Below are 24276 nucleotides of genomic sequence, written 5' to 3'. Positions count from 1 at the left end.
AACATCAGCCAGGAAGCATAGGAACTGAGAAGTGGTCTGTGGTCACCACCTGCAGAACCACTCCTTTATTCGGGGTGTCTTGCTAATTGCCTATAATTTCCACCTGTTATCTATTCCATTTGCACAACAGCATGTGAAATGTATTGTCAATCAGTGTTGCTTCCTAAGTGGACAGTTTGATTTCACAGAAGTGTGATTGACTTGGAGTTACATTGTGTTGTTTAAGTGTTCCCTTTATTTTTTTGAGCAGTGTATATAGGGCAGGTAATCAAGGAGGTGATGGAGTCTAGGTGAGTGTCATAATGCACGTGACGATGGGGACAGGTGTACGCCATAACGAGCAGCCTGCTGACCTAGAGGCCGGAGAGGGAGTGCACATGACAAATACGATGTAGTCCACTCAAAACTAGATAAATCTGTTGAGTTATCTACAAACAGGAGCGTGCAATTTGATAACATGCAGGCAGTTTTGATGAACGTTACTCAAAGCAATAATGTTCTTGTCCAAATGCTGCAAACCAAAGACGATCAGTTAATTTGTTATGGATAGGGGGCAGTATTTTCACGCCGGATAAAAAACATACCCGATTTAATCTGGTTATTACTCCTGCCAGGAAACTAGAATATGCATATAATTAGTAGCTTTGGATAGAAAACACTCCAAAGTTTCTAAAACTGTTTGAATGGTGTCTGTGAGTATAACAGAACTCAAATGGCAGGCCAAAACCTGAGAAGATTCCATACAGGAAGTACCCTGTCTGACCATTTCTTGGCCTTCTTTGTCATCTCTATCCAAAACAAAGGATCTCTGCTGTAACGTGACACTTTCTAACGCTCCCATAGGCTCTCAGAAGGCGCCAGAACGTTGAATGATGACTCTGCTGTCCATGGCTGAAAAACAGTAGCGCATTTGGTAAGTGGTCGATCTGAGAACAATGAGATGGCTGCGCGCATGCACGTGAAGAGTCCATTTTAGATTTGGAGTCTTTGAACGGAAAGGACGTCTCCCGGTCGGAATATTATCGCTTTTTTACGAGAAAAATCGCATTAAAATTGATTTTAAACAGCGTTTGACATGCTTCGAAGTACGGTAATGGAATATTTTGAAATTCTTTGTCACGATACGCAATCGCGCATCACCCTTCGGATAGTTTCTTGAACGCACGAACAAAACACCGCTATTTGGATATAACTATGGATTATTTGGAACCAAACCAACATTTGTTGTTGAAGTAGAAGTCCTGGGAGTGCATTCTGACAAAAAACAGCAAAGGTAATCCAATTTGTCTTACAGTAAATCTGAGTTTGGTGAGGGCCAAACTTGGTGGGTGTCAAATTAGCTAGCCCGTGATGGCGAGCTATCTACTCAGAATATTGCAAAATGTGCTTTCACCGAAAAGCTATTTTAAAATCGGACACCGCGATTGCATAAAGGAGTTCTGTATCTATAATTCTTAAAATAATTGTTATGTTTTTTGTGAACGTTTATCGTGAGTAATTTAGTAAATTCACCGGAAGTGTTCGGTGGGAATGCTAGTTCTGAACGTCACATGCTAATGTAAAAAGCTGGTTTTTGATATAAATATGAACTTGATTGAACAAAACATGCATGTATTGTATAACATAATGTCCTAGGAGTGTCATCTGATGAAGATCATCAAAGGTTAGTGCTGCATTTAGCTGTGGTTTTGTTTTTTGTGACATTATATGCTAGCTTGAAAAATGGGTGTCTGATTATTTCTGGCTGGGTACTCTGCTGACATAATCTAATGTTTTGCTTTCGTTGTAAAGCCTTTTTGAAATCGGACAGTGTGGTTAGATAAAGGAGAGTCTTGTCTTTAAAATGCTGTAATATAGTCATATGTTTGAAAAATGGAAGTTTTCGGATTTTCGAGGAGTTTGTATTTCGCGCCACGCCTTATCATTGGATATTGGAGTGGTGTTCCGCTAGCGGAATGTCTAGATGTAAGAGGTTAAACAGCGTTTGACATGCTTCGAAGTACGGTAATGTAATATTTTCAAAAAATTTTGTCACGAAATGCGCTCGCGCGTCACCCTTCGGATAGTGACCTGAACGCACAAACAAAATGGAGCTATTTGAATATAACTATGAATTATTTGGAACCAAAACAACATTTGTTGTTGAAGTAGAAGTCCTGGGAGTGCATTCTGACGAAGAACAGCAAAGGTAATCCAATTTTTCTAATTGTAATTCTGAGTTTGGTGAGCCCCAAACTTGGTGGGTGTCAAAATAGCTAGCCGTGATGGCCGGGCTATGTACTCAGAATATTGCAAAATGTGGTTTCGCAGAAAAGCTATTTTAAAATCTGACACCGCAATTGCATAAAGGAGTTCTGTATCTATAATTCTTAAAATAATTGTTATGTTTTTTGTCAACGTTTATCATGAGTAAATTAGTAAATTCACCGGAAGTTTGCGGTGGGTATGCTAATTCTGAACATCACATGCTAATGTAAAAAGCTGTTTTTTGATATAAATATGAACTTGATTGAACAAAACATGCATGTATTGTATAAGATAATGTCCTAAGAGTGTCATCTGATGAAGATCATTAAAGGTTAGTGCTGCATTTAGCTGTGGCTTTCGTTTTTGTGACATATATGCTTGCTTTGAAAATGTCTGTGTGATTATTTTTGGCAGGGTACTCTCCTGACATAATCTAATATTTTGCTTTCGCTGTAAAGCGTTTTTGAAATCGGACAATGTGGTTAGATTAACGAGAGTCTTGTCTTTAAAATGGTGTAAAATAGTCATATGTTTGAGAAATTGAAGTTATAGCATTTTTGAGGTATTTGTATTTTGCGCCACGCGATTCCACTGGCTGTTGACTAGGTGGGACGGGCTCTCCGGCCAGGACTAATTGGGGCTGATTGGGAGCTGGTGAGTAATCAAGGGCTGATTGCTCACCAGCTGTGCAAGGCCCATAAAGCTGCCAGCGGCAGCACACAAGGGGAGTGGGAGGGGGGGGGGGAGAGAACGGCAGCACACAAGGGGAGTGGGGGGGAAGAAAGGTCTCCTGTTTAGTTGGGGATGTTGGCAGAGGTATGAGGAGGGAATTCAGTTTTTGTGCCTGACACAATACAGCAAGACCCGGAGCCCAGAAGACGGTATCCCGGAGAGGGTCTCATGGGGGAGACCTATCCTTTTTCTTTTTGATTTATTATTTAAATAAACACCCTTGAAACCGAGCTAATCATATTCTGTCCATGTCTGATCTGTGTAAACGTCTTGACCCAACCCCCTGGTCTGCCACAACATACACTCAATTAGTATTTGATAGCATTGCCTTTAAATTGTTTAACTTGGGACAAACGTTTAGGGTAGCCTTCCACAAGCTTTTCACAATAAGTTGGGTGAACATGCTTGTTCAATGAACCATAAACAATTAATGAACATGCACCTGTAGAACGGTCGTTAAGACACTGACAGCTTACAGATGGTAGGCAATTAAGGTCACAGTTATGAAAACTTAGGACACTAAAGAGGCCTTTCTACTGACTCTGAAAAACACCAAAAGAAAGATGCCCAGGTCCCTGCTCATCTGCGTGAACATGCCTTAGGCATGCTGCAAGGAGGCATGATGACTGCAGATGTGGCCAGGGCAATAAATTGCAATGTCCGAACTGTGAGACGCCTAAGACAGGGAGACAGGACGGACAGCTGATCGTCCTCGCAGTGGCAGACCACGTGTAACAACACCTGCACAGGATCGGTACATCCGAACATCACACCTGCGGGACAGGTACAGGATGGCAACAACAGCTGCCCGAGTTACACCAGGAACGCACAATCCCTCCATCAGTGCTCAGACTGTCTGCAATAGGCTGAGAGAGGCTGGACTGAGGCCTTGTAGGCCTGTTGTAAGGCAGGTCCTCACCAGACATCATCGGTAACAACGTTGCCTATGGGCACAAACCCACTGTCGCTGGACCAGACAGGACTGGCAAAAAGTGCTCTTCACTGACGAGTCGCGGTTTTGTCTCACCGGGGTGATGGTCGGATTCGCGTTTATCGTCGAAGGAATGAGCGTTACACCGAGGCCTGAACTCTGGAGTGGGGTCGATTTGGAGGTGGAGGGTCCATCATGGTCTGGGGCGGTGTGTCACAGCATCATCGGACTGAGCTTGTTGTCATTGCAGGCAATCTCAACGCTGTCCGTTACAGGGAAGGCATCCTCCTCCCTCATGTGGTACCCTTCCTAACATCTCACAGCAAGAACTGGCAAATCTGGTGCAGTCAATGAGGAGGAGATGCACTGCAGTACTTAATGCAGCTGGTGGCCACACCAGATACTGACTGTTACTTTTGATTTTGACCCCCCCTTTGTTCAGGGACATGTAATTCCATTTCTGTTAGTCACATGTCTGTGGAACTTGTTAAGTTTATGTCTCAGTTGTTGAATCTTGTTATGTTCGTACAAATATTTATGTTAAATTTGCCGAAAATAAACACAGCTGACAGTGAGAGGATGTTTCTTTTTTTGCTGAGTTTATATTGAAGCTTCCATCAGTGTAACTGTCTGCATCATTTCCAATCACCTATATATTTTGGGGTAAATATATATACATACAGTGCTTTCGGAAAGTATTCAGACCACTTGACTTTTTCCACATTTTGCTAGGTTACAGCCTTATTCCAAAATGGATTAAATCGTTTTTTCCCTTCATCAATCTCCACACAATACCTCATAATGACAAAGCAAAAACAGGTTTTTGGAAAATCTGAAATATTACATTTACATAAGTATTCAGACACTTTACTCAGTACTCTATTGAAGCATCTTTGGCAGCGATTACAGCAGTCTTCTTGGGTATGACGCTACAAGCTTGGCACACCTGCACTTGGTGTTTTTCCCATTCTTCTCTGCAGATCCTCTCAAGCTTTATCAGTTTGGATGGGGAGCGTTGCGGAATAGTTATTTTCAGGTCTCTCCAGAGATGTTCAATCAGGGAAGTCTGGGCTCTGGCTGAGCCACTCAAGGACATTCAGAGACTTGTCCCGAAATGACTCCTGCGTTGTCTTGGCTGTGTGCTTTGGGTTGTCCTGTTAGAAGGTGAACGTTCGCCCAGTCTGAGGTCCTTAGTGGAGAAGGTTTTCATCGAGGATCTCTATGTACTTTGCTCCGTTCATCTTCCCATCGATCCTGACTAGTCTCCCAGTCCCTGAAGCTGAAAAACATCCCCACAGCATGATGCTGCCACAACCATGCTTCGCCGTAGGGATGGTGTCAGGTTTCCTCCAGACGTGATGGTTGGCATTCAGGCCAAAGAGTTCAGTCTTGGTTTCATCAGAACAGGGAATCTTGTTTCTCATGGTCTGAGAGTCCTTTAGGTGCCTCTTGGCAAACTCCAAGCGGGCTGTCATGTGCCTTTTACTGAGGAGTGGCTTCCACCTGACTGGTGGAGTGCTGCAAAGATGGTTGTCCTTCTGGAACGTTCTCCCATCTCCACAGAGAAACCCTGTAGCTCTGTCAGAGTGACCATCAGGTTCTTGGTCACCTGCCTGACCAAGGCCCTTCTCCACCAATTTCTCAGTTTAGCCATTTAAGAATGATGGAGGCCACTGTGTTCTTGGGGACCTTCAGTGCTGCAGAAATATTTTGGTACCCTTCCCCACATCCGTGCCTTGACACAATCCTGTCTCGGAGCTCTACGGACAATTCCTTCGACCTCATGGTTTTGTTTTTGCTCTGACTTGCATTGTCAACTGTGGGACCTTACATAGACAGGTGTGTGCCTTTCCAAATCATGTCCAATCAATTAAATTTACCACATGTGGACTCCAATCAAGTTGTAGAAACATGTCAAGGATGATCAATGGCTACAGGATGCACCTAAACTCAATTTCGCGTCTGGGTAAGGGGATAGGGTGTTAGGAATTAGCTTTGTTTGGTTGCATGCCAATTCTCCACCCTTGCAAACTTTCTCGCATGGATTTAACAATGTTGGAAATTCACTCCTGCTAACACCAATCATATGATTTTAACCTTTTAGGAGCACTAGATTTACAGGTAATTACTAATAATATGTTTGCATTACTTATTTTATTGATTTCCCACCCTTTTATAGGTCAGAACACAAACAAAATGTGTCTCTGGCTCTATCCAGTGGCTGGCTGCGTCATTACAATCCATTTTTTCATCTCTTTGTCACGTCAAAGGGGCGGTCCTTAGAAAAGCAGTTTGAGACACAGACATGACACAGACATTGCTGGATTCCTATTGAGCAGGCGGTTCTAAATATCTTGTATAACTTTCATAGCTGTACGATAAAGAACTTGACCTACACAAAGCCTAAAATAAGTAAAGATGTAATTTTGTGCGGAAGTAAAACTTTTTTTTTCGTTTTACAATTAGCGATGGGACAGTATTGGAGAAGTTCCTCAGTGTGCACATCACGGACAAACCGAAATGGTCAGACAGTGTGGTGAAGAAGGTTCAACATCCGACCAATACAATTTAAAATGCCAAAATGTTGATTTAGACGTTTGCCAATTTCACACATTTTGACGATCACTAATGTCATAATATTTTGGGTAAAGTAATAAAGTAGTTGAAATATTTGGGGTAAATTGTCCTAAAACTGATAGTAACTATATATAGAAATATTACAAAGTATGAAAAGGCTTGTTCATTCACATGTCATGATCGCTATGATATTTGTATATGGATGATTATACTTTTATTATGTACTGGATCATATCAAAACCAAAAGCTTTCTGGGGTGGGGGGACACTTACTACATTGTTCAGAATATCACCTTCTTGCTAGTCTGGGAAAGTGTGTTGTGTGCTTAAAATCCTCATATGAGGTCGGTAGGACACTTGCCTCGGTGGCAGCCGAGCTTCCCTTGAGGTCCCGGGAGACAAAGAGATTGACGATAGGCCTGCTGATTCTCTGCATGGCCAGGATCAGGGCCAGGGGCCACCAGAAATTCAGCATCTTCTTGATGGTAGCGTCCCCCTGCGGGCGATGGGGAAAGGGGGAGGGAGGCATGGGAGAAAGTGATGAGCATTCCCAAATGCAACTGTGCAATAAAGTAATCCCATTATAACTAAATGTCCATCTCATGGAGGACAATAAAGTTATATTCTATTGTAACTAAAGTTCCATCATATGGTGGAATATTAAGTCATATTATATTGTAACTAAAGTTCTATCTCTGGTACCCTGTGTATATAGCCAAGTTACTGGTACCCTCAAATCAAATCAATCAATTGTATTTGTCACATACACGTGTTTAGCAGTTGTTATTGCGGGTGTAACGAAATGCTTGTGTTTCTAGCTCCAACAGTGCAGTACTATCTAACAAGTATACAGTATCTCTTGTTGTTTAAGATAGTGCCGACAGAGAGCGCTGCCTCGCTTCTAGTCCTTAGGAAACTTTGCAGCAATTTGTTTTTTTTGTATTATTTCTTACATTGTTAGCCCAGAAAATCTTAAGTGTTACTACACACAGCCGGGAAGAACTATTGAATATCAGAGCGGCGTCAACTGACCAGCACTACGACCAGTAGTATAACTTTCCCGAAGCAGATCCTATGTCCGAACCACCCAGGGCATTTGAACTAATTCCAGAGGCTGACCCAAAACAACGCCGCCGGAGAAGAGGTAGACAGAGCGGTCTTCTGGTCAGACTTCGGAGGTGGACACACCACCCACCGCTTCCAAGTATATTACTTGATAATGTCCAGTCTCTAGAGAACAAGGTAGACGAAATTCGGGCAAGGGTTGCTTTTCATAGAGACATCAGGGATTGAAACATACTCTGTTTCACGGAAACATGGCTCTCTCTGGATATGCTGTCGGAGTCGGTAGAGCCACCTGGATTCTTTGTGAGTCGTGATGACAGGAATAAATATCTCTCCGGGAAGAAGGGCAGGGCTGTCACGCCCTGCCCATCAGCATACTGACTGTAGTACTGGCAAAACTCTGGATCACTACTACTCTAACTTCTGCGATGCATACTGTACAAGGCCCTCCCCCGCCCTCGTTTTGGCAAATCTGACTGCGACTCTATTTTGCTCCTCCCTTCCTATAGGCAGAAACTCAAACAAGATGTACCCGTGCTGAGGACTATTCAACGCTGGTCTGACCAATCGGAATCCACGCTTCAAGATGGTTTTGATCACACGGACTGGGACATGTTCTGGGTAGAGAATAATATTGACGTATACGCTGATTCGGTGAGTGAGTTTATAAGCAAGTGCATAGGAGATGTTGTACCTACTGTGACTATTAAAACCTACCCTAACCAGAAACCGTGGATAGATGGCGACATTTGCACAAAACTGAAAGCACGAACCACCGCATTTAACCATGGAAAGGTGACTGGGAATATGTCCGAATACAAACAGTGTAGTTATTCACTCCGCAAGGCAATCAAACAAGCGAAATGTCAGTATAGAGACAAAGTGGTCGCAATTCAACAGGTTAGACAAGAGACGTACAGTGGTTCGTCCTTTAAAAGTTGCAGCGTACTGCAGCGCAGCTTGCACGGTGCCGGAGAATTCTATGGCACGTTATTTAAGTGTGAACCACTGGTACCATTAACGCTCGTTAGTACTAGTTTGACCACCAGACGGCATCTTTGAGAAGCATTTGATAGCCTTCAATAGTGGCAATACTAGAGAATTTAAAACCTGTTTTTGTAAGAACATAGTATATGGGACTGATTTTAAGAAATGTTTCTTAATTCATTTGATTAACATTATGGGGTTTCTATTCCAAGAAAAACGAAAAACCCTCTGGGTTAGGCTGTCCTTGTAAATAAGAATTTGTTCTTAACTTCTATGGGCTAGGTGGGATGCAAGCGTCCCACCTGCCTAACATCCGGTGAAATAGCAGAGAGAAAAAATTCTAAATACACAATTCGTAATATTAAACATTCTTGTAAATACATGTATCTTACATAATTTAAAAGCTTAACATCTCGTTAATCCAGCCACAGTGTCCGATTTCAAAAAGGCTTTGCAGCGAAATCATACATTATAATAATCTGAGAACAGCGTCCGGCTAACACAAGCATTACTAGCCTTTTCCAACCAAGCATTAGCGTCACTAAAGTCAGAAATAGCAATAAAATAATCAATTACCTTTGAAGATCTTCTTCTTTTAGTGATACAAAAGGCCCAATCTTCACAATAAATGGTCGTTTGTTCGATAAAATACATTTATATAGCTTAACACGAAACATTTTCTAAACAGCTAGTGTCATGAATTCCGACTCCAACTTTCGACGAAGCATTCGATGTAATTACTCCCGCTAAACACACGTTTATCCAGTCATGGTTGGTTTCATTGCAATCCTCTGTTTGTTAGTAACACAGCCATACTTTTTGCGGGACGTATTGACCGAAAAGAACTGATTTGAAAACACCAAACAATGACCTCATTGCGCGCCAATGATATGACCAGTGCTTCGTTGATTGACTGTATTTCGGACCAATGACCACTGATTGTCTTGAAATCTAGCTTGGTAGATAGCCAATGAGCTAAGGTAACCGGCAATATCTAATGGTTATATCCGGGATGACCAGCTCTTGAACGAAAGTCGAGCGTAACACAGCCATTCGCCATTGAAACTTCTACCTGCAGGAGCCACATTTGTTTGCGCGTAGCAGTTTTGCGCGTAGCAGTTTTGAGTCGAGATAATTTTCAGCTATTTCATCAATAAAATTATGGCGAGTAAATCTGGAAAATCAAAGGCTAAGTCCAGGTATACAGATGTACATGACATAATTGATGAAATAGATAGAGATAGTGACACAGAATTACTTGAAAAGCAGTCGGATTGTGAGTCAAGTTTGGACTCCCAGTTTGAGGAAATGTTTTTACATGGAGAGGACGCGATTTTGGACTGGTGAGTACCTCTCATGCCGTTGTTTGAAATTAATAATATCAAATATTATTTGTTTGGAGATATATATATATATATATATATATATATATATATATATATATTTTTTTATATATATATTTTTTAATTTTATGACATATATACACTGCTCAAAAAAATAAAGGGAACACTTAAACAACACATCCTAGATCTGATTGAAAGAAATAATCTTATTAAATACTTTTTTCTTTACATAGTTGAATGTGCTGACAACAAAATCACACAAAAATAATCAATGGAAATCCAATTTATCAACCCATGGAGGTCTGGATTTGGAGTCACACTCAAAATTAAAGTGGAAAACCACACTACAGGCTGATCCAACTTTAATGTAATGTCCTTAAAACAAGTCAAAATGAGGCTCTGTAGTGTGTGTGGCCTCCACGTGCCTGTATGACCTCCCTACAACGCCTGGGCATGCTCCTGATGAGGTGGCGGATGGTCTCCTGAGGGATCTCCTCCTAGACCTGGACTAAAGCATCCGCCAACTCCTGGACAGTCTGTGGTGCAACGTGGCGTTGGTGGATGGAGCGAGACATGATGTCCCAGATGTGCTCAATTGGATTCAGGTCTGGGGAACGGGCGGGCCAGTCCATAGCATCAATGCCTTCCTCTTGCAGGAACTGCTGACACACTCCAGCCACATGAGGTCTAGCATTGTCTTGCATTAGGAGGAACCCAGGGCCAACCGCACCAGCATATGGTCTCACAAGGGGTCTGAGGATCTCATCTCGGTACGTAATGGCAGTCAGGCTACCTCTGGCGAGCACATGGAGGGCTGTGCGGCCCCCCAAAGAAATGCCACCCCACACCATGACTGATCCACCGCCAAACCGGTCATGCTGGAGGATGTTGCAGGCAGCAGAACGTTCTCCACGGCGTCTCCAGACTCTGTCACGTCTGTCACGTGCTCAGTGTGAACCTGCTTTCATCTGTGAAGAGCACAGGGCGCCAGTGGCGAATTTACCAATCTTGGTGTTCTCTGGCAAATGCCAAACGGTGTTGGGCTGTAAGCACAACCCCCACCTGTGGACGTCGGGCCCTCATACCACCCTCATGGAGTCTGTTTCTGAGGTAGCGGTCCTGCTGCTGGGTTGTTGCCCTCCTACGGCCTCCTCCACGTCTCCTGATGTACTGGCCTGTCTCCTGGTAGCGCCTCCATGCTCTGCGCACTACTCTGGACACTACGCTGACAGACACAGCAAACCTTCTTGCCACAGCTCACATTGATGTGCCATCCTGGATGAGCTGCACTACCTGAGCCACTTGTGTGGGTTGTAGACTCCGTCTCATGCTACCACTAGAGTGAAAGCACCGCCAGCATTCAAAAGTGACCAAAACATAAGCCAGGAAGCATAGGAACTGAGAAGTGGTCTGTGGTCTGCCTCTAACCCTTTTACAGGGGCTGAGTCACTGACTTACTGGTGTTCTTCCATGCCGTCCATGGGAGGGGTGCGTCACTTGAGTAGGTTGAGCCACTGACGTGGTCTTCCTGTCTGGGTTGGCGCCCCCCCCTTGGGTTGTGCCGTGGCGGACATCTTTGTGGGCTATACTCGGCCTTGTCTTCGGACGGTAAGTTGGTGGTTGTAGATATCCCTCTAGTGGTGTGGGGGGCTGTGCTTTGGCAAAGTGGGTGGGGTTATATCCTGCCTGTTTGGCCCTGTCCGGGGGTATCATCGGATGGGGCCACAGTGTCTTCTGATCCCTCCTGTCTCAGCCTCCAGTATTTATGCTGCAGTAGTTTATGTGTCGGGGGGCTAGGGTCAGTCTGTTACATCTGGAGTATTCTCTTGTCTTATCCGGTGTCCTGTGTGAATGTAAATATGCTCTCTCTAATTCTCTCTTTCTTTCTTTCTCTCGGAGGACCTGAGCCCTAGGACTACCTGGCATGATGACTCCTTGCTGTCCCCAGTCCACCTGGCCATGCTGCTGCTCCAGTTTCAACTGTTCTGCCTGCGGCTACGGAACCCTGACCTGTTCACCGGACGTGCTTGTTGCACCCTCGACAATTACTATGATTATTATTATTTGACCATGCTGGTCATTTACGAACATTTTAACATCTTGACTATGTTCTGTTATAATATCCACCCGGCACAGCCAGAAGAGGACTGGCCACCCCTCATAGCCTGGTTCCTCTCTAGGTTTCTTCCTAGGTTTTTGGCCTTTCTCAGGAGTTTTTCCTAGGGAGTTTTTCCCAGCCACCGTGCTTCTTTCACATGCATTGCTTGCTGTTTGGGGTTTTAGGCTGGGTTTCTGTACAGCACTTTGAGATTTCAGCTGATGTACGAAGGGCTATATAAATACATTTGATTTGATTTTGATTTGATTTGGTCACCACCTGCTGAACCACTCCGTTATTAGGGGTGTCTTGCTTATTGCCTATAATTTCCACCTGTTGTCTATTCCATTTGCACAACAGCATGTGAAATTTATTGTCAATCAGTGTTACTTCCTAAGTGGACAGTTTGATTTCACAGAAGTGTGATTGACTTGGAGTTACATTGTGTTGTTTAAGTGTTCCCTTTATTTTTTTGAGCAGTATATATATATATATATATATATATATATATATATATATATATACATATACATGGCTAAACATTATGAGTGTGTGTCTGTATATATTAGAAACATGTAAAAAAAATATCTAATATATGTTTTCCATGTATTTTATCTAAACATGGGGTTCACAACTCTATATATAATATGTGTGTCTGTTTGTGTATATATAAGATATTTTTACATGTATTTTATCTAGACATGGGGTTCACAACTCTATATATAATCTGTGTGTCTGTGTCTTCACAGTCCCTCCGATTCTGACTGGGAGCCTCCACTGCCAAGGTGCCCATCCCCCACAGGAGCTGGTTCATCTAGCCGGACCCCTGCTGTCTCCGGCTCCACACCTACCCCCGCCCGGCCAGGTGTGAAGTCTGTGACAAAGAAGCGGAGGTGGGGAAAAGATAAACCAGCAATCAGAGAGGAGGAGGGTCATTGGCACTCTATGCTTGAGGAGGATGTGGGCCCACCACCTCCAATATTCAGACCGAAAAGGCCACCAGGAGCTCAGCTGGACATGACCTCCAACTACACCCCCATGCAACTTTTTCAACTGTTTTTTACATCTTCAGTTATTGATTCCCTTGTCTTCAACAATAATAAATATGGTGCTAAGAAGCAGGCAGGCAAAAAAGAGGCTATTTCCATGTCAGATATTTTTTTGTTATTTATCAATGGTCATATACATGGGTCTAATGAAGCTGAAAACTCTGAAACAGTATTGGAAAACTGCACCCCTCTATCAACTGCCTTTCCCCTGCACTGTCATGTCGTGCAAAAGGTTTCTGACAATCTCACGGGCGCTTCATATCAGTGACCCAGAAGTTGACGAGGACAACGACAAGAAGCGAGACACAGCAGGGTATGATAGGCTCTGCAAAATTAAACCTCTCTACCACAGTGTGGTTGAGGCCTGCAAGACCTATTGTCATCCCGCCCAGAACCTTTCCATCGATGAGAGGATGGTAGCCTCAAAGGCCAGAATCAGCCTAAAAACAGTACATGCGTAACAAACCAACTAAATGGGGTTACAAACTGTTTGTTTTGGCTGATTCTGCGTGTGCATACACGTGCAATTTTTTTGTTTATGAGGGGAAGAGCAGTTTTGCGACCGGTAAGGGACTCAGCTATGATTCTGTCATGGCATTATTAGATTTTCAACTGCTGGGGAAGGGCTACAAACTTTTTGTGGACAATTTCTACACAATCCCTACCCTGTTCACAGACCTGAAGAAGCTGGATGTGTGGGCTTGTGGCACCATTCGGCCCAACAGAGTGGGCTTTCCAAAAACCAAGGAGAACGACATGCCTAAGCGGGCTGAGCGGGGTAGCATGCGATGGATTTGCCAAGATGGCCTGCTCTTTGTGAAGTGGATGGATACCAGAGAGGTGGTCATGTGCTCCAGTATCCACAAGTCCTTTAGTGGAGATCACGTCATCAGGCGTGTGAAGGGCGCTACTGGGGCATGGACAGCCAAAAATGTCCCCATTCCTGGAGCTATTAAGGACTACAACAAGAGCATGGGGGGTGTAGACCTGTCAGATGCGCTGATAGGCTACTATAATGTGCTCCACAAGACCATGAAATGGTACAATACTTTTTTCTATCATTTCATTGATATTGCGAATTCCTTCATCATACAGAAGGAAATGGCCAAGAGCTGTGGAAAGCCCCCCATCTCACAGCTAGCCTTCCGAGAGCTGCTCATCCAGGAGCTTGCTGGCTACAGCAAGTCCACTGCAGCACCTTCTGTCCCCTCTACCTCTGTCCCCTCTACCTCTGTCCCCTCTACCTCTTCTGCTCCTTCAACCAGTGGTGTTCACCTGCCCAAATTCATCTCTGCAGGCATGAATGTGCCTCAGGGCAAAAAGGGCACAGTGGGGAGGCGACGCTGTGCCCTTTGTCACAGGAAATGCCCCATCACATGTACCACCTGCTCAGTAACTCTATGCTTTACAGCAGAAAGAGACTGCTATGGGCCATGGCACCAGCAGCACAGTTTTGTGTAGAGGACTGAGGGTCCTCACAATATTGTACATTGAATGTCTGTAAATAGTTACCCTTGTTATTAAAAAAATTCAAAATGTCATCTTTATAAAAAAAAAATTACTTTTTTTTGAGGGGTGTGTTAGAATATAATTTTTGTATTTTGTATATCGTTTTTTACATCAAAATGTATCACTGTACCAATTTGGCCACTTGGGTACATTTGTGTGGGACACCTGGGTGACTTCATGCTCAATGTCATGTAGCTCGCTCATTCCTGAAGATATGTGTCTGAAACTTTTCTCAGATACTGTTGCCCTCTTATGTTCTGCATATAAATTCTCCCCAGCATCCTATCTGAATGTTTGGCTGTTCCTGTTCAGTTGAAAGATGGTGCAACAACAATAAAAACCAGAAAACGTATGTTTGTTTCCTTGTATTTTCTTCTACCAGATCTATTGTGTTATATTCTCCTACATTCAATTCACATTTCCACAAACTTCAGAGTGTTTCCTTTCAAATGAAACCAAGAAAATGCATATCCTTGCTACTGGGCCTGAGCTACAGACAGTTAGATTTGGTTATGTCTTCAGGCGGAAATTGAGAGAAGTGGGGGGGTAGCCCAAACACGTTTTAACTGACTTGCCTAGTTAAAGGTTACACTAAGAGCATAACATTTCTACACCCTAATTTTCTAATTCTAGTCTAACCAATACCCAAACAGAGATTCAGTGAAAATAAAAATCTCATTGATTTATCAAGACCTGTCTCCATGCTTGTCTCAGAGCAGCGGGAAATGGTGCTAAAATAGTTGTAGGCTATTGCTTATTGCTATTGCTATTGCTTATATGCTCTTAAAATAAATAAAACCTACACCACTTTTAACATCACATTACTCAACACTAGTGAGACTCATGTCACATACGGTAGGCCAACAATATATCGAAAAATATGACATGACTCTCCGCCAATAATTACATATAGAGGATTGGAGGATATTTCTGTAATTCAGTGATATTTATTCCCATAGTAATTTGTTATGGATCCATAACTAAATAAACATCGAGTATTTTTATCATTATTTTATTAACGAAAGCATAAAGATGCCATTGTTAGTTACATTGTTTTAGTTTGAACGTGCAGACTGGCACTAAGAACAGAACAGCGGGAACGTTTCCCTAGTCAGCTCCATTATTAGTGCAATTAGTGCAATGCCCCTTAAAGTGTTGCCTGAGAAAAAGCCATTCTTGAACATGGGGTGAGACATTGTTACTAATTTGTAAATAAAGCCAGTTTGTTTTTTAGAATTATTTATTTCTGTTTTTAGAGGGAGAGAAACCAAAAACCTACAGTCATCTCATAGGTCTCCCAGTCAAGGACAGCACGGGCATCTGTAGCAACACGGGCATCTGTAGCAACACAGCTTGCACTGCTATGCAGTGTCTTAGACCATTGCGCCACTCGGGCGCTGTACAATGTGACTGGTCGGGAGGGGCCTACAGTACTACAGTAATAGCAAAATAATCCTAACAAAATAAAATAATAAAAACCTTAGTGTAACAACAGTTTAGTAAGTAATACTGAAGTCGTCCACAATTATCAGTTTCTATGTAGGTTTAGGTCGGCCATTCATTGTCAGTTAGAGACACAGTAGGACCCAAAAGTATAATCAGTGCTCTAACTCCCCCTTGCGCTGTTCTGGAGCAATGAAGTGGTGACGCAGGGTACCGTACTAAACAACAAATTACCTCTAAGTCCCGCAGCATAATCGCAAAACTTTTAGTGGAACATCCACTGTATGTGGCAGGGTCTACAAAGACTACAAAAGGAAAACCAGCCAAGTCACGGACACCGACGTCTTGCTTCCAAACAAATTGAACAGTATCTTTGCCTGCTTTGAGGACAATACAGTGCCACCGACGCGGCCCGCTACCAAAACCTGCGGGCTCTCCTTCTCCGTGGCCAACGTGAGTAAGACATTTAAACGTGTTAACCCTCGCAAGGCTGCTGGCCCAGACATCATCCCTAGCCGCGTCCTCAGAGCATGCACAGACCAGCTGGCTGGTGTGTTTACAGACATATTCAATCTCTCCCTATCCCAGCCTGTTGTCCCCACATGCTTCAAGATGGCCACCATTGTTCCTGTACCCAAGAAGGCAAAGGTAACTGAACTAAATGACTATCGCCCCGTAGCACTCACTTCTGTCATCATGAAGTGCTTTGAGAGACTAGTCAAGGATCATATCACCTCCACCTTACCTGTCACCCTAGACCCACTTCAACTTGCTTACTGCCCCAATAGGTCCACAGACGATGCAATCGCCATCACACTGCACACTGCCCTATCCCATCTGGACAAGAGGAATACCTATATAAGAATGCTGTTCATTGACTACAGCTCAACATTCAACACCATAGCACCCTCCAAGCTCATCATTAAGCTTGAGGCCCTGGGTCTCAACCCCGCCCTGTGCAATTGGGTCCTGGACTTCCTGGCGGGCCTCCCCAAGGTGGAGAAGGTATGAAACAACATCTCCACTTCGCTGATCCTCAACACTGGGGCCCCACAAGGATGTGTGCTCAGCCCCCTCCTGTACTCCCTGTTCACCCATGACTGCCTGGCCATGCACGCCTTCAACTCAATCATCAAGTTTGCAGACGACACAACAGTAATAGGCTTGATTACCAACAACAACGAGACAGCCTAAAGGAAGGAGATGAGGGCCCTCGGAGCTGTTTCCTTTGAAGATGTTTATATGATTTTGGTAATCCGAATGACTTGGAATCTTATTCTTGTGGTTATTTAGATACACCCACATCATTTGGACATTCGTGTTACTGTCGACAATAAAAGTCCTCAGAAACATGGCGTATTCTCCCTTCAGACGACGATAACACTCTGACCTGAGTGGGCGGGTGCAGTGTCCAGATGCGCATTTCCAAGCGCTCTGATTGGTTGGGAATGGCAGGGCTATGATGGGTGAGCAATAATTAAGGTAGGATGAGCAGCCAAATTAACGAGACTTAAGGGAAACTGAAGGGACTGAGAGGGGAAGTTGGGTAGAGAGGAGCAGGATGGCCTTTTTTACAATTATATTCTATTCTATCCTTACATTTTAATTTACCTTGGGGATTATAAAAGTCATATTGAAATGAATTGGATATTCTACTAATTATATCACTGATGAACCAACAGTCAATGAACTGAATGACCCACTGTTTATAATGTGTCTCTGCCTTCAATCACACCCATAGAGCATTGACATGCAATGTGACTTACTGTAACGATTTTTAACAGATCATGCATCCTCAGGTAGTTAATTTATACAGAAGCTCCACACTGTTAACTTTGACACCTGGGGTGTGTTCAGTGAGGTGAAACGTTCAGAATGTTTTAGATTGAAATGTACTACATAGAGTTGACACAATTCACCATTCTACATAACGGATAATCATATATGTTCTACACAAAGCATTTCTAACATCCAAACAGACCACTGTAGAAATACACAGTTAATCTCCTGACCCCATCCTGACCCCATCTGACCTGAGATAACCTACCCCCACTTCAGGCCCGCTGGACTCTGGGATGTTGTCGTGGATGTTGCGGTAGTAGCCCAGTCCTACAATAGTGAAGCGCACCAGGGCCCCCATGTAGAGGGACAAGATAGGGATCAACATAGGCTCCAGACACTCCAAATGACTGTGAAGCAAGATGGCCACAAAGACAATCTGGCGAGAGAGAGAGAGAGAGGGAGGATGGCAGAAAGAAGAGGCAGATAAAATGTTGGTGTGGGTGTAAGAGGAAGACAAAGAGAGAGGCAGACATGTTGACATGTCCTAACCAGATAATCAGAATGACACATTCACTTTTGATCACTGTACAACTTCTCAAAGCCATCTCAAGTAGAAGGATCTGCTAATATAAGTCCTTGTTTTAAGTTGCAATGATAAAATAAGGATTTTTATACTTGAGGCACACAGTCAAGCAAATGCAAATAGTAAAAACAAATGCTACTAGATTGCATAATGCAGTACAAAATTAACTAATGTCCATACTTCTCCCTATACTCTGCTTTGAACCCTCCTTAATCACTATGACAATATGTATATTAAATACAATTCATCAATAGACCCATTGATAACTGATTCTTACCTGAGCTATGACATCAGAGACAGAGGCACAGCCCACTAATAGGCTGTGTTTGTGCTTCAGTAGAATACCGGCATGTGTCCAGGCCTGAAACAGAGGACAAACAGACCATGGATAATTTTTTTGATTCATCGTTATCTATTTCAATAGGGACAGATACAATTCATTTGATGCATTATTACATACTGTAACAACAATGACAAACATTGTATTATTTACAACAAGTAGTCAACGAATAGCTGTAGGAGCCGATATTCACTAAGTGGTCCACAAACAATGCAAGACAACTAGACTCTTTTCAAACTGGCTCATCATAAGGCACTTGCTTGCTTCAACAATAACTTCATTTCTAGTCAGCTAAAAACACTCAAAACATAGGGGCTGTTGTTTGAATTTAGGCTAAGTGAGGGTAAGTCATTTCCACAAAGGGCCTGCGTTTTACATGTAGCTCCTATTTTGTGTGTGTGCTTGGTTTACCTTAAATGGTCCAATGCAGCTGTTTTTATCGCAATATCAAATCATTTCTGGGTAACAATTAAGTACCTTACTGTGATTGGTTTCCATTTAAACAAGCAATTTCTCAAGGAATTAGGGCTGTCTGGGAGCGGAAATGTCACCAGGCAGGCCAAAACTCCATCCCACAAAAACAGGCTGAAATCTCAGGTGTTTTTTTCAAACAGCTCTTACACTAAAAGGTGTTCCTAATGTTCTGTACACTCAGTGTATATAAAACACTGAGTGGGCCTTTAACAGTGGAAAATTATTTATTTGTATGATGTGCCTTTCTGACTGTATAATTTTTCTATAATATAAAACAGCACACCCACAAACAAAGCAATGCATATAAATAACAAAACAGGAACAAATGAACCAATTTGCAAAAACATTTTCTCTCTTGCTTCAGAGGATGTGCTATGATTTTGTTGCCTGTGTTCTTTAAGTGTGGCATTCTATTTTGAATATTCACAAATACAGTAAGTAAACTGTTACTGTGTTTCACATAATGTCCAAAATACATCAAATATTTCCAGCCCGTTACATTTTTTTCCCACAATACAATATAATTTGTATTCTACTGTATTCAGTTTATACAGTATGTTACTTTTGATTAAACAGTAATACCGTGACATTTACAAAAAAGATTTTTACAGGGTCGCACACAAACCAGAACACTTCATCCAAGGTTAAAGAAAAACAGCAATATACTCACAAACTGTTAGTAAATAACTAATACTACTGGGAAAAATAGGAAATAACAGTACAGGTAATCCTACACCAACAATGCTGTTAGATACACTACACCAGAAACACTACACACACTATACAATGTAACACAGATATGCTAATTAAAAGCATCATGGTTTTAAGATATATTGTATATATATTGCATATTTTGTCTAGGTAGCACGTTCTCAGCGATAGGTCAGAATGTCAAACAAAACACCACTTCTGTCAAGCACTTCCCAAGCCAGAGACTAAACGAGTAGGGTGAAGTTGCCCTTGGGCGCTGATCTTGGGTCAGTTTAGCATTTCACCCACTAATGATTAAGATTAGGATTGGGAGAAGGAAAGGTGTTCCTAGATCTGTACTTCGGGGAAACCCCAGAGCATTCTGAGTAATAGGTCATAATGTCAGAACACCGCCTCTCTGTCAAGCATTTCCCAAGCTAAAAGGGAACTAGAATCCAGCGGGCAGCAGGCCGCAACTCACCATGGCATCGAGTAGCGGGAACACTGCCAAGTAGAGGAAAGCCCGCCGGGTCTTGTTTCCGACAGAATCGTCCACATGATGGAGCTTATTGATGATGTAGTAGCCCAATTCTGTGTAGGCTAATGGGACAAGGAAATTGAGATAAACGTCAGAGCACTTCAGGGGCTTCAGTCATTAACAGACCGATGATTTATCGTCACTAGGGGAATAAAAAGGTTCCCCAGGAATGGTTTGCAGTCAGCTGGAAACAGGTTATTCAGGAATGTGCAACATAGTGAGCGTTGCAGATATACACTAAGAAAAGAGGGTTCCTCAAGGTTTCTTAGGGAAGGGTCATGGTTCTATACGGAACTAAAATGACTCAAGTAACAGTTTGCTTGGTGTAAGGGAATTGGCAATTCTATGGTTATGTGCTTTACTGTATTTCCTCAGAACAGGCTGGTAATAATGATACATAGCACTTCAAACTGAGATCTAGCACTTTAACTGATATACAATATAAATGACATACAAGGACCATGGTTAAAAACTTGTTTTTAACTTGAATCGTTATCAATTCTTCAAAGCAGGGCACCACTGTTGAATGATTAAGAGAAAATGTGATAATAGTCCTTCCTTACTATAAGTGACCCTGCATATAACACACTTTCTGCCCAGTCAGTTCTTGTGAGTATGACTAAGATAGAGGCAAAAGGCCAAATCATGCAACTCAAGGCACTATTCTGCCCACTTCATCAACCTACAATGACAGCTATTTTGAGAAAACAATCACTTATATCTATTTGTTCACAAGAGTTAAGATAATTTGGTTTATTTTAAGGGCTTTACTTTCTTCAGTCTGTAGTTATGTCAGATATAGGTGTCTGTTTTGCCAGAGTCTGGTCTAGTGGTAGCACTGCAGACTGAACCACAGTATAGGCTACACCCTTGGCCACGGCAGTTTGAGCCCTGCCTCTGCCAGTTTCCTGTCTGTTGCCTTCTTCTTTCTGCTACCACCCTCTCCACTTTCCCACTGTACTTGAAATGCAGAACATAAATATCTGATATTTTTTAAAGGGACTGAACCAAAAAAGCTACGGCCTATGTGGCATCAATATGAGTCAGAAACATTTATTCTAGTGTCAAAATTGACTACAAGGTGTAAATAGGATATTTTGAGTCAAAGTCATTTTCGTCCAAACTGAGATAATGAGAAATATGGGTATGTCCAGTGTTGCCAACTTTTTGACTTTGTCGCTATATTTAGCAAGTATTCAGACCCCTCTAGCGACAAATCTAGCGACTTTTTCTGGTGTTATTGAAGACTTTTGGAGACTCTGACGTGAAAGCAGGTATCGTTCTTACTCTTCTCAACGAGCAACGGGTGCTGCCGTGGGCCCCACCCCCGTCCCAAACAACTCACAGGCGGCCCAGTCCTCACGCAGCTGCAGTCAGAGCAGGAGATGTTCACCCCTTCGTGTCCAGACTGCAAATGAATCGCGCATGCGGGAAGCCTTCGCTGGCTGATGGCTGATGTAAATGTTAAAAAAATATAAAAAACGAAGTAATTCCGCCAGTGTCTCTTTTGGGTCACCTTTGCCGGTCCCAAGCCCGGATAAAGGAGGAGGGTTGGAATTGTGACATAAAAAAAACAAGAATCGACAGAGAAAGTTCATTTATAGTTCTAAACATATTTAGGGTGTTTTTTAGTCACTCTTTGTCTCTCCTACGACGTTATTACTCTCTCCTACAGCATCCATCACAATTACATGCACATGGCCAATTACGGAAATTAGGTGATGTCATTTAGCGACTTCTAGCGACTTTTAGGACAGCCAATAGCTACTTTCCTTACTGAGGAGTTGGCAACACTATGTCACAGAATGAAGGATTCACAACAGTTTTTGTGAGGGTTTGGGTATGGATTACTTACGTGCCTGCTTTTACCTATGATGGTCAATTGCCCACAGACAACACGGTGTATTAATGCCCCCTGCTCAGAACCATGTGGATCATGTTGTCAAGTCTACAGCAGCAGTATTGTGGTGCAACGCGCATTCCACTCTGTAAATACGAGTAAAAATAGCCATTCATAAAGTTGTTCAATAATCTTTGGCAGATGGCCAGGATAGAGATTAGTCTACATCTGACGCTAGCTACTACTTCTGCGGGCTGTCAACCAGCAAAGCTGAGACTGGTGTGTTGTTAATGAGTACGTTTTGGTTATAGCTAGCTAGTTAGCTACATTATTTGATAATGCTAGTGAGACAGGCAAGCTATGATACTGTGATGTAACTAGCTAAATATATAGCCTCTCCCTAATGTGTAATGTGATATGTCAGAGAGAGGAAGACTTGCATAGCTAATGTTACACCTGACGACAGGTTTGATAGGATGCAATGTTAGCCAGCTTGCTATCGATAATGTTTAAACTCGAACTGGCTAGCTAATGTTAGCTAGCTAGCTTAAATAATCAAGCAAAACTGATGACATGTTTGATTCATGTAGCCAGCTTGTTTTCAATAATGTTTAAACTCGAACTGGCTAGGTAAGATCCCTGCTAGCTAACTACCTCAAATATTCAAGTAAACCTGACGACAAGTTCGATGTAGCCAAGTTGTTTTCAATAATGTTTCAAGCTAGCTACAGAAGCTAGCATTAGGAAGCTGTGGTAGCTAGCTACCTAGCATTTGAGGCCTTTAGCTAACCCAAAACAACATTCCAACGACATTATTGTGTATTTTCTAGGGCAAAAATAATGATGGCCGATCACTAGACAAGGATGCAGTGGCCAGACACCAGTCCTGTTTCAGAGTAATGGAGGACACCTGAATCAGGTTGGTCATATTTGATCTGGTCAAAGGTGAAAATACTATCACTTGTCTGTCCTGGAATTCACTTATCATAACCACCATTGATATTGTGTCTTGTATGTTGTAAGGAGGTGCCCCCTTCCACAGTGCCAATGGTCTACTCCTGGGCCTGAGTGAGAAATGTCAACCAATCAGTGCCATGCTGGTACATGCCCCTTGTGAATTAGCTGTGAATCATAATCTCTGATTAGCTACGCTCAACCGTCTATTTACTGTTGGCTTCCATGACTGTATGGTGGCAGTCTTTCTCTCTCTCCCTCCCTCTCTTTCTTTGTTATAGGAGCTTGGTCAGATCTGTAAGTCAATGGCCAGTATCTGTGACGAGAGGGGCCTGTAGCTGATCTATGCTGCCATGCCCTTCAGGCGTTGGCAAACACCTCCGAAGGGACAAAAGGTGATTTACTATATAATAACACTACATCACAAGTGTTTAGAAACCCTGGCATACACTACAGTGGTATGAGAAGAGTGCCATCCTCCTGCATCTCTCATCTGGCTGTAGTTATTGAACTCTACCTGCTGGACCCATGGGTTGAGGCAAACTCTGTCATATCCAGGATGGACTGTTCATGCACTCCACCCCTCCTGCCACCTGACTGCACCTGTCCATAACCTATAAGACATTACATAGAGTATATTTACAGTACATGCACATCGGCAGACTCAATAGCCTTGGTTTCTCAAATGATTGCCTCGCCTGGTTCACCAACTACTTCTCTGATAGAGTTCAATGTGTCAAATCGGATGGCCTGTTGTCCGGGCCTCTGGCAGTCTCTATGGGGGTGCCACAGGGTTCAATTCTTGGGCCAACTCTTTTCTCTGTATACATCAATGATGTCGCTCTTGCTGCTGGTGAGTCTCTGATCCACCTCCATGCAGACGACACCATTCTGTATACTTCTGGCCTTTCTTTGGACACTGTTAACAACCCTCCAGATGAGCTTCAATGCCATACAACTCTTCTTCCGTGGCCTCCAACTGCTCTTAAATATAAATAAAACGAAATGCATGCTCTTCAACCGATCGCTGCCTGCACCTGCCCGCCCGTCCAGTATCACTACTCTGGACGGTTCTGACTTAGAATATGTGGACAA

The 24276-nt window shown here is 42.9% G+C and overlaps 1 protein-coding gene across 2 annotated transcripts in view; it reads right to left on the bottom strand.

Moving 5' to 3' along the window:
- Positions 1–24276, bottom strand: part of ankhb (ANKH inorganic pyrophosphate transport regulator b) — a 96702-nt gene that overhangs the window by 43805 nt on the left and 28621 nt on the right. For both annotated transcript variants that reach the window (XM_029703934.1, XM_029703935.1), the window contains exons 3-6: positions 20331–20449; positions 18623–18706; positions 18028–18198; positions 6848–6982 (exon numbers count right to left, since the gene is read on the bottom strand). In XM_029703934.1, the coding sequence (XP_029559794.1) occupies positions 6848–6982; positions 18028–18198; positions 18623–18706; positions 20331–20449 (509 nt within the window). The remainder of the gene's footprint in view (positions 1–6847; positions 6983–18027; positions 18199–18622; positions 18707–20330; positions 20450–24276) is intronic.

Source organism: Salmo trutta, chromosome 21 (genome assembly GCF_901001165.1).
Source record: "Salmo trutta chromosome 21, fSalTru1.1, whole genome shotgun sequence".
Lineage (NCBI taxonomy): Eukaryota > Metazoa > Chordata > Actinopteri > Salmoniformes > Salmonidae > Salmo > Salmo trutta.
This window is presented reverse-complemented; position numbering and strand designations above follow the sequence as displayed.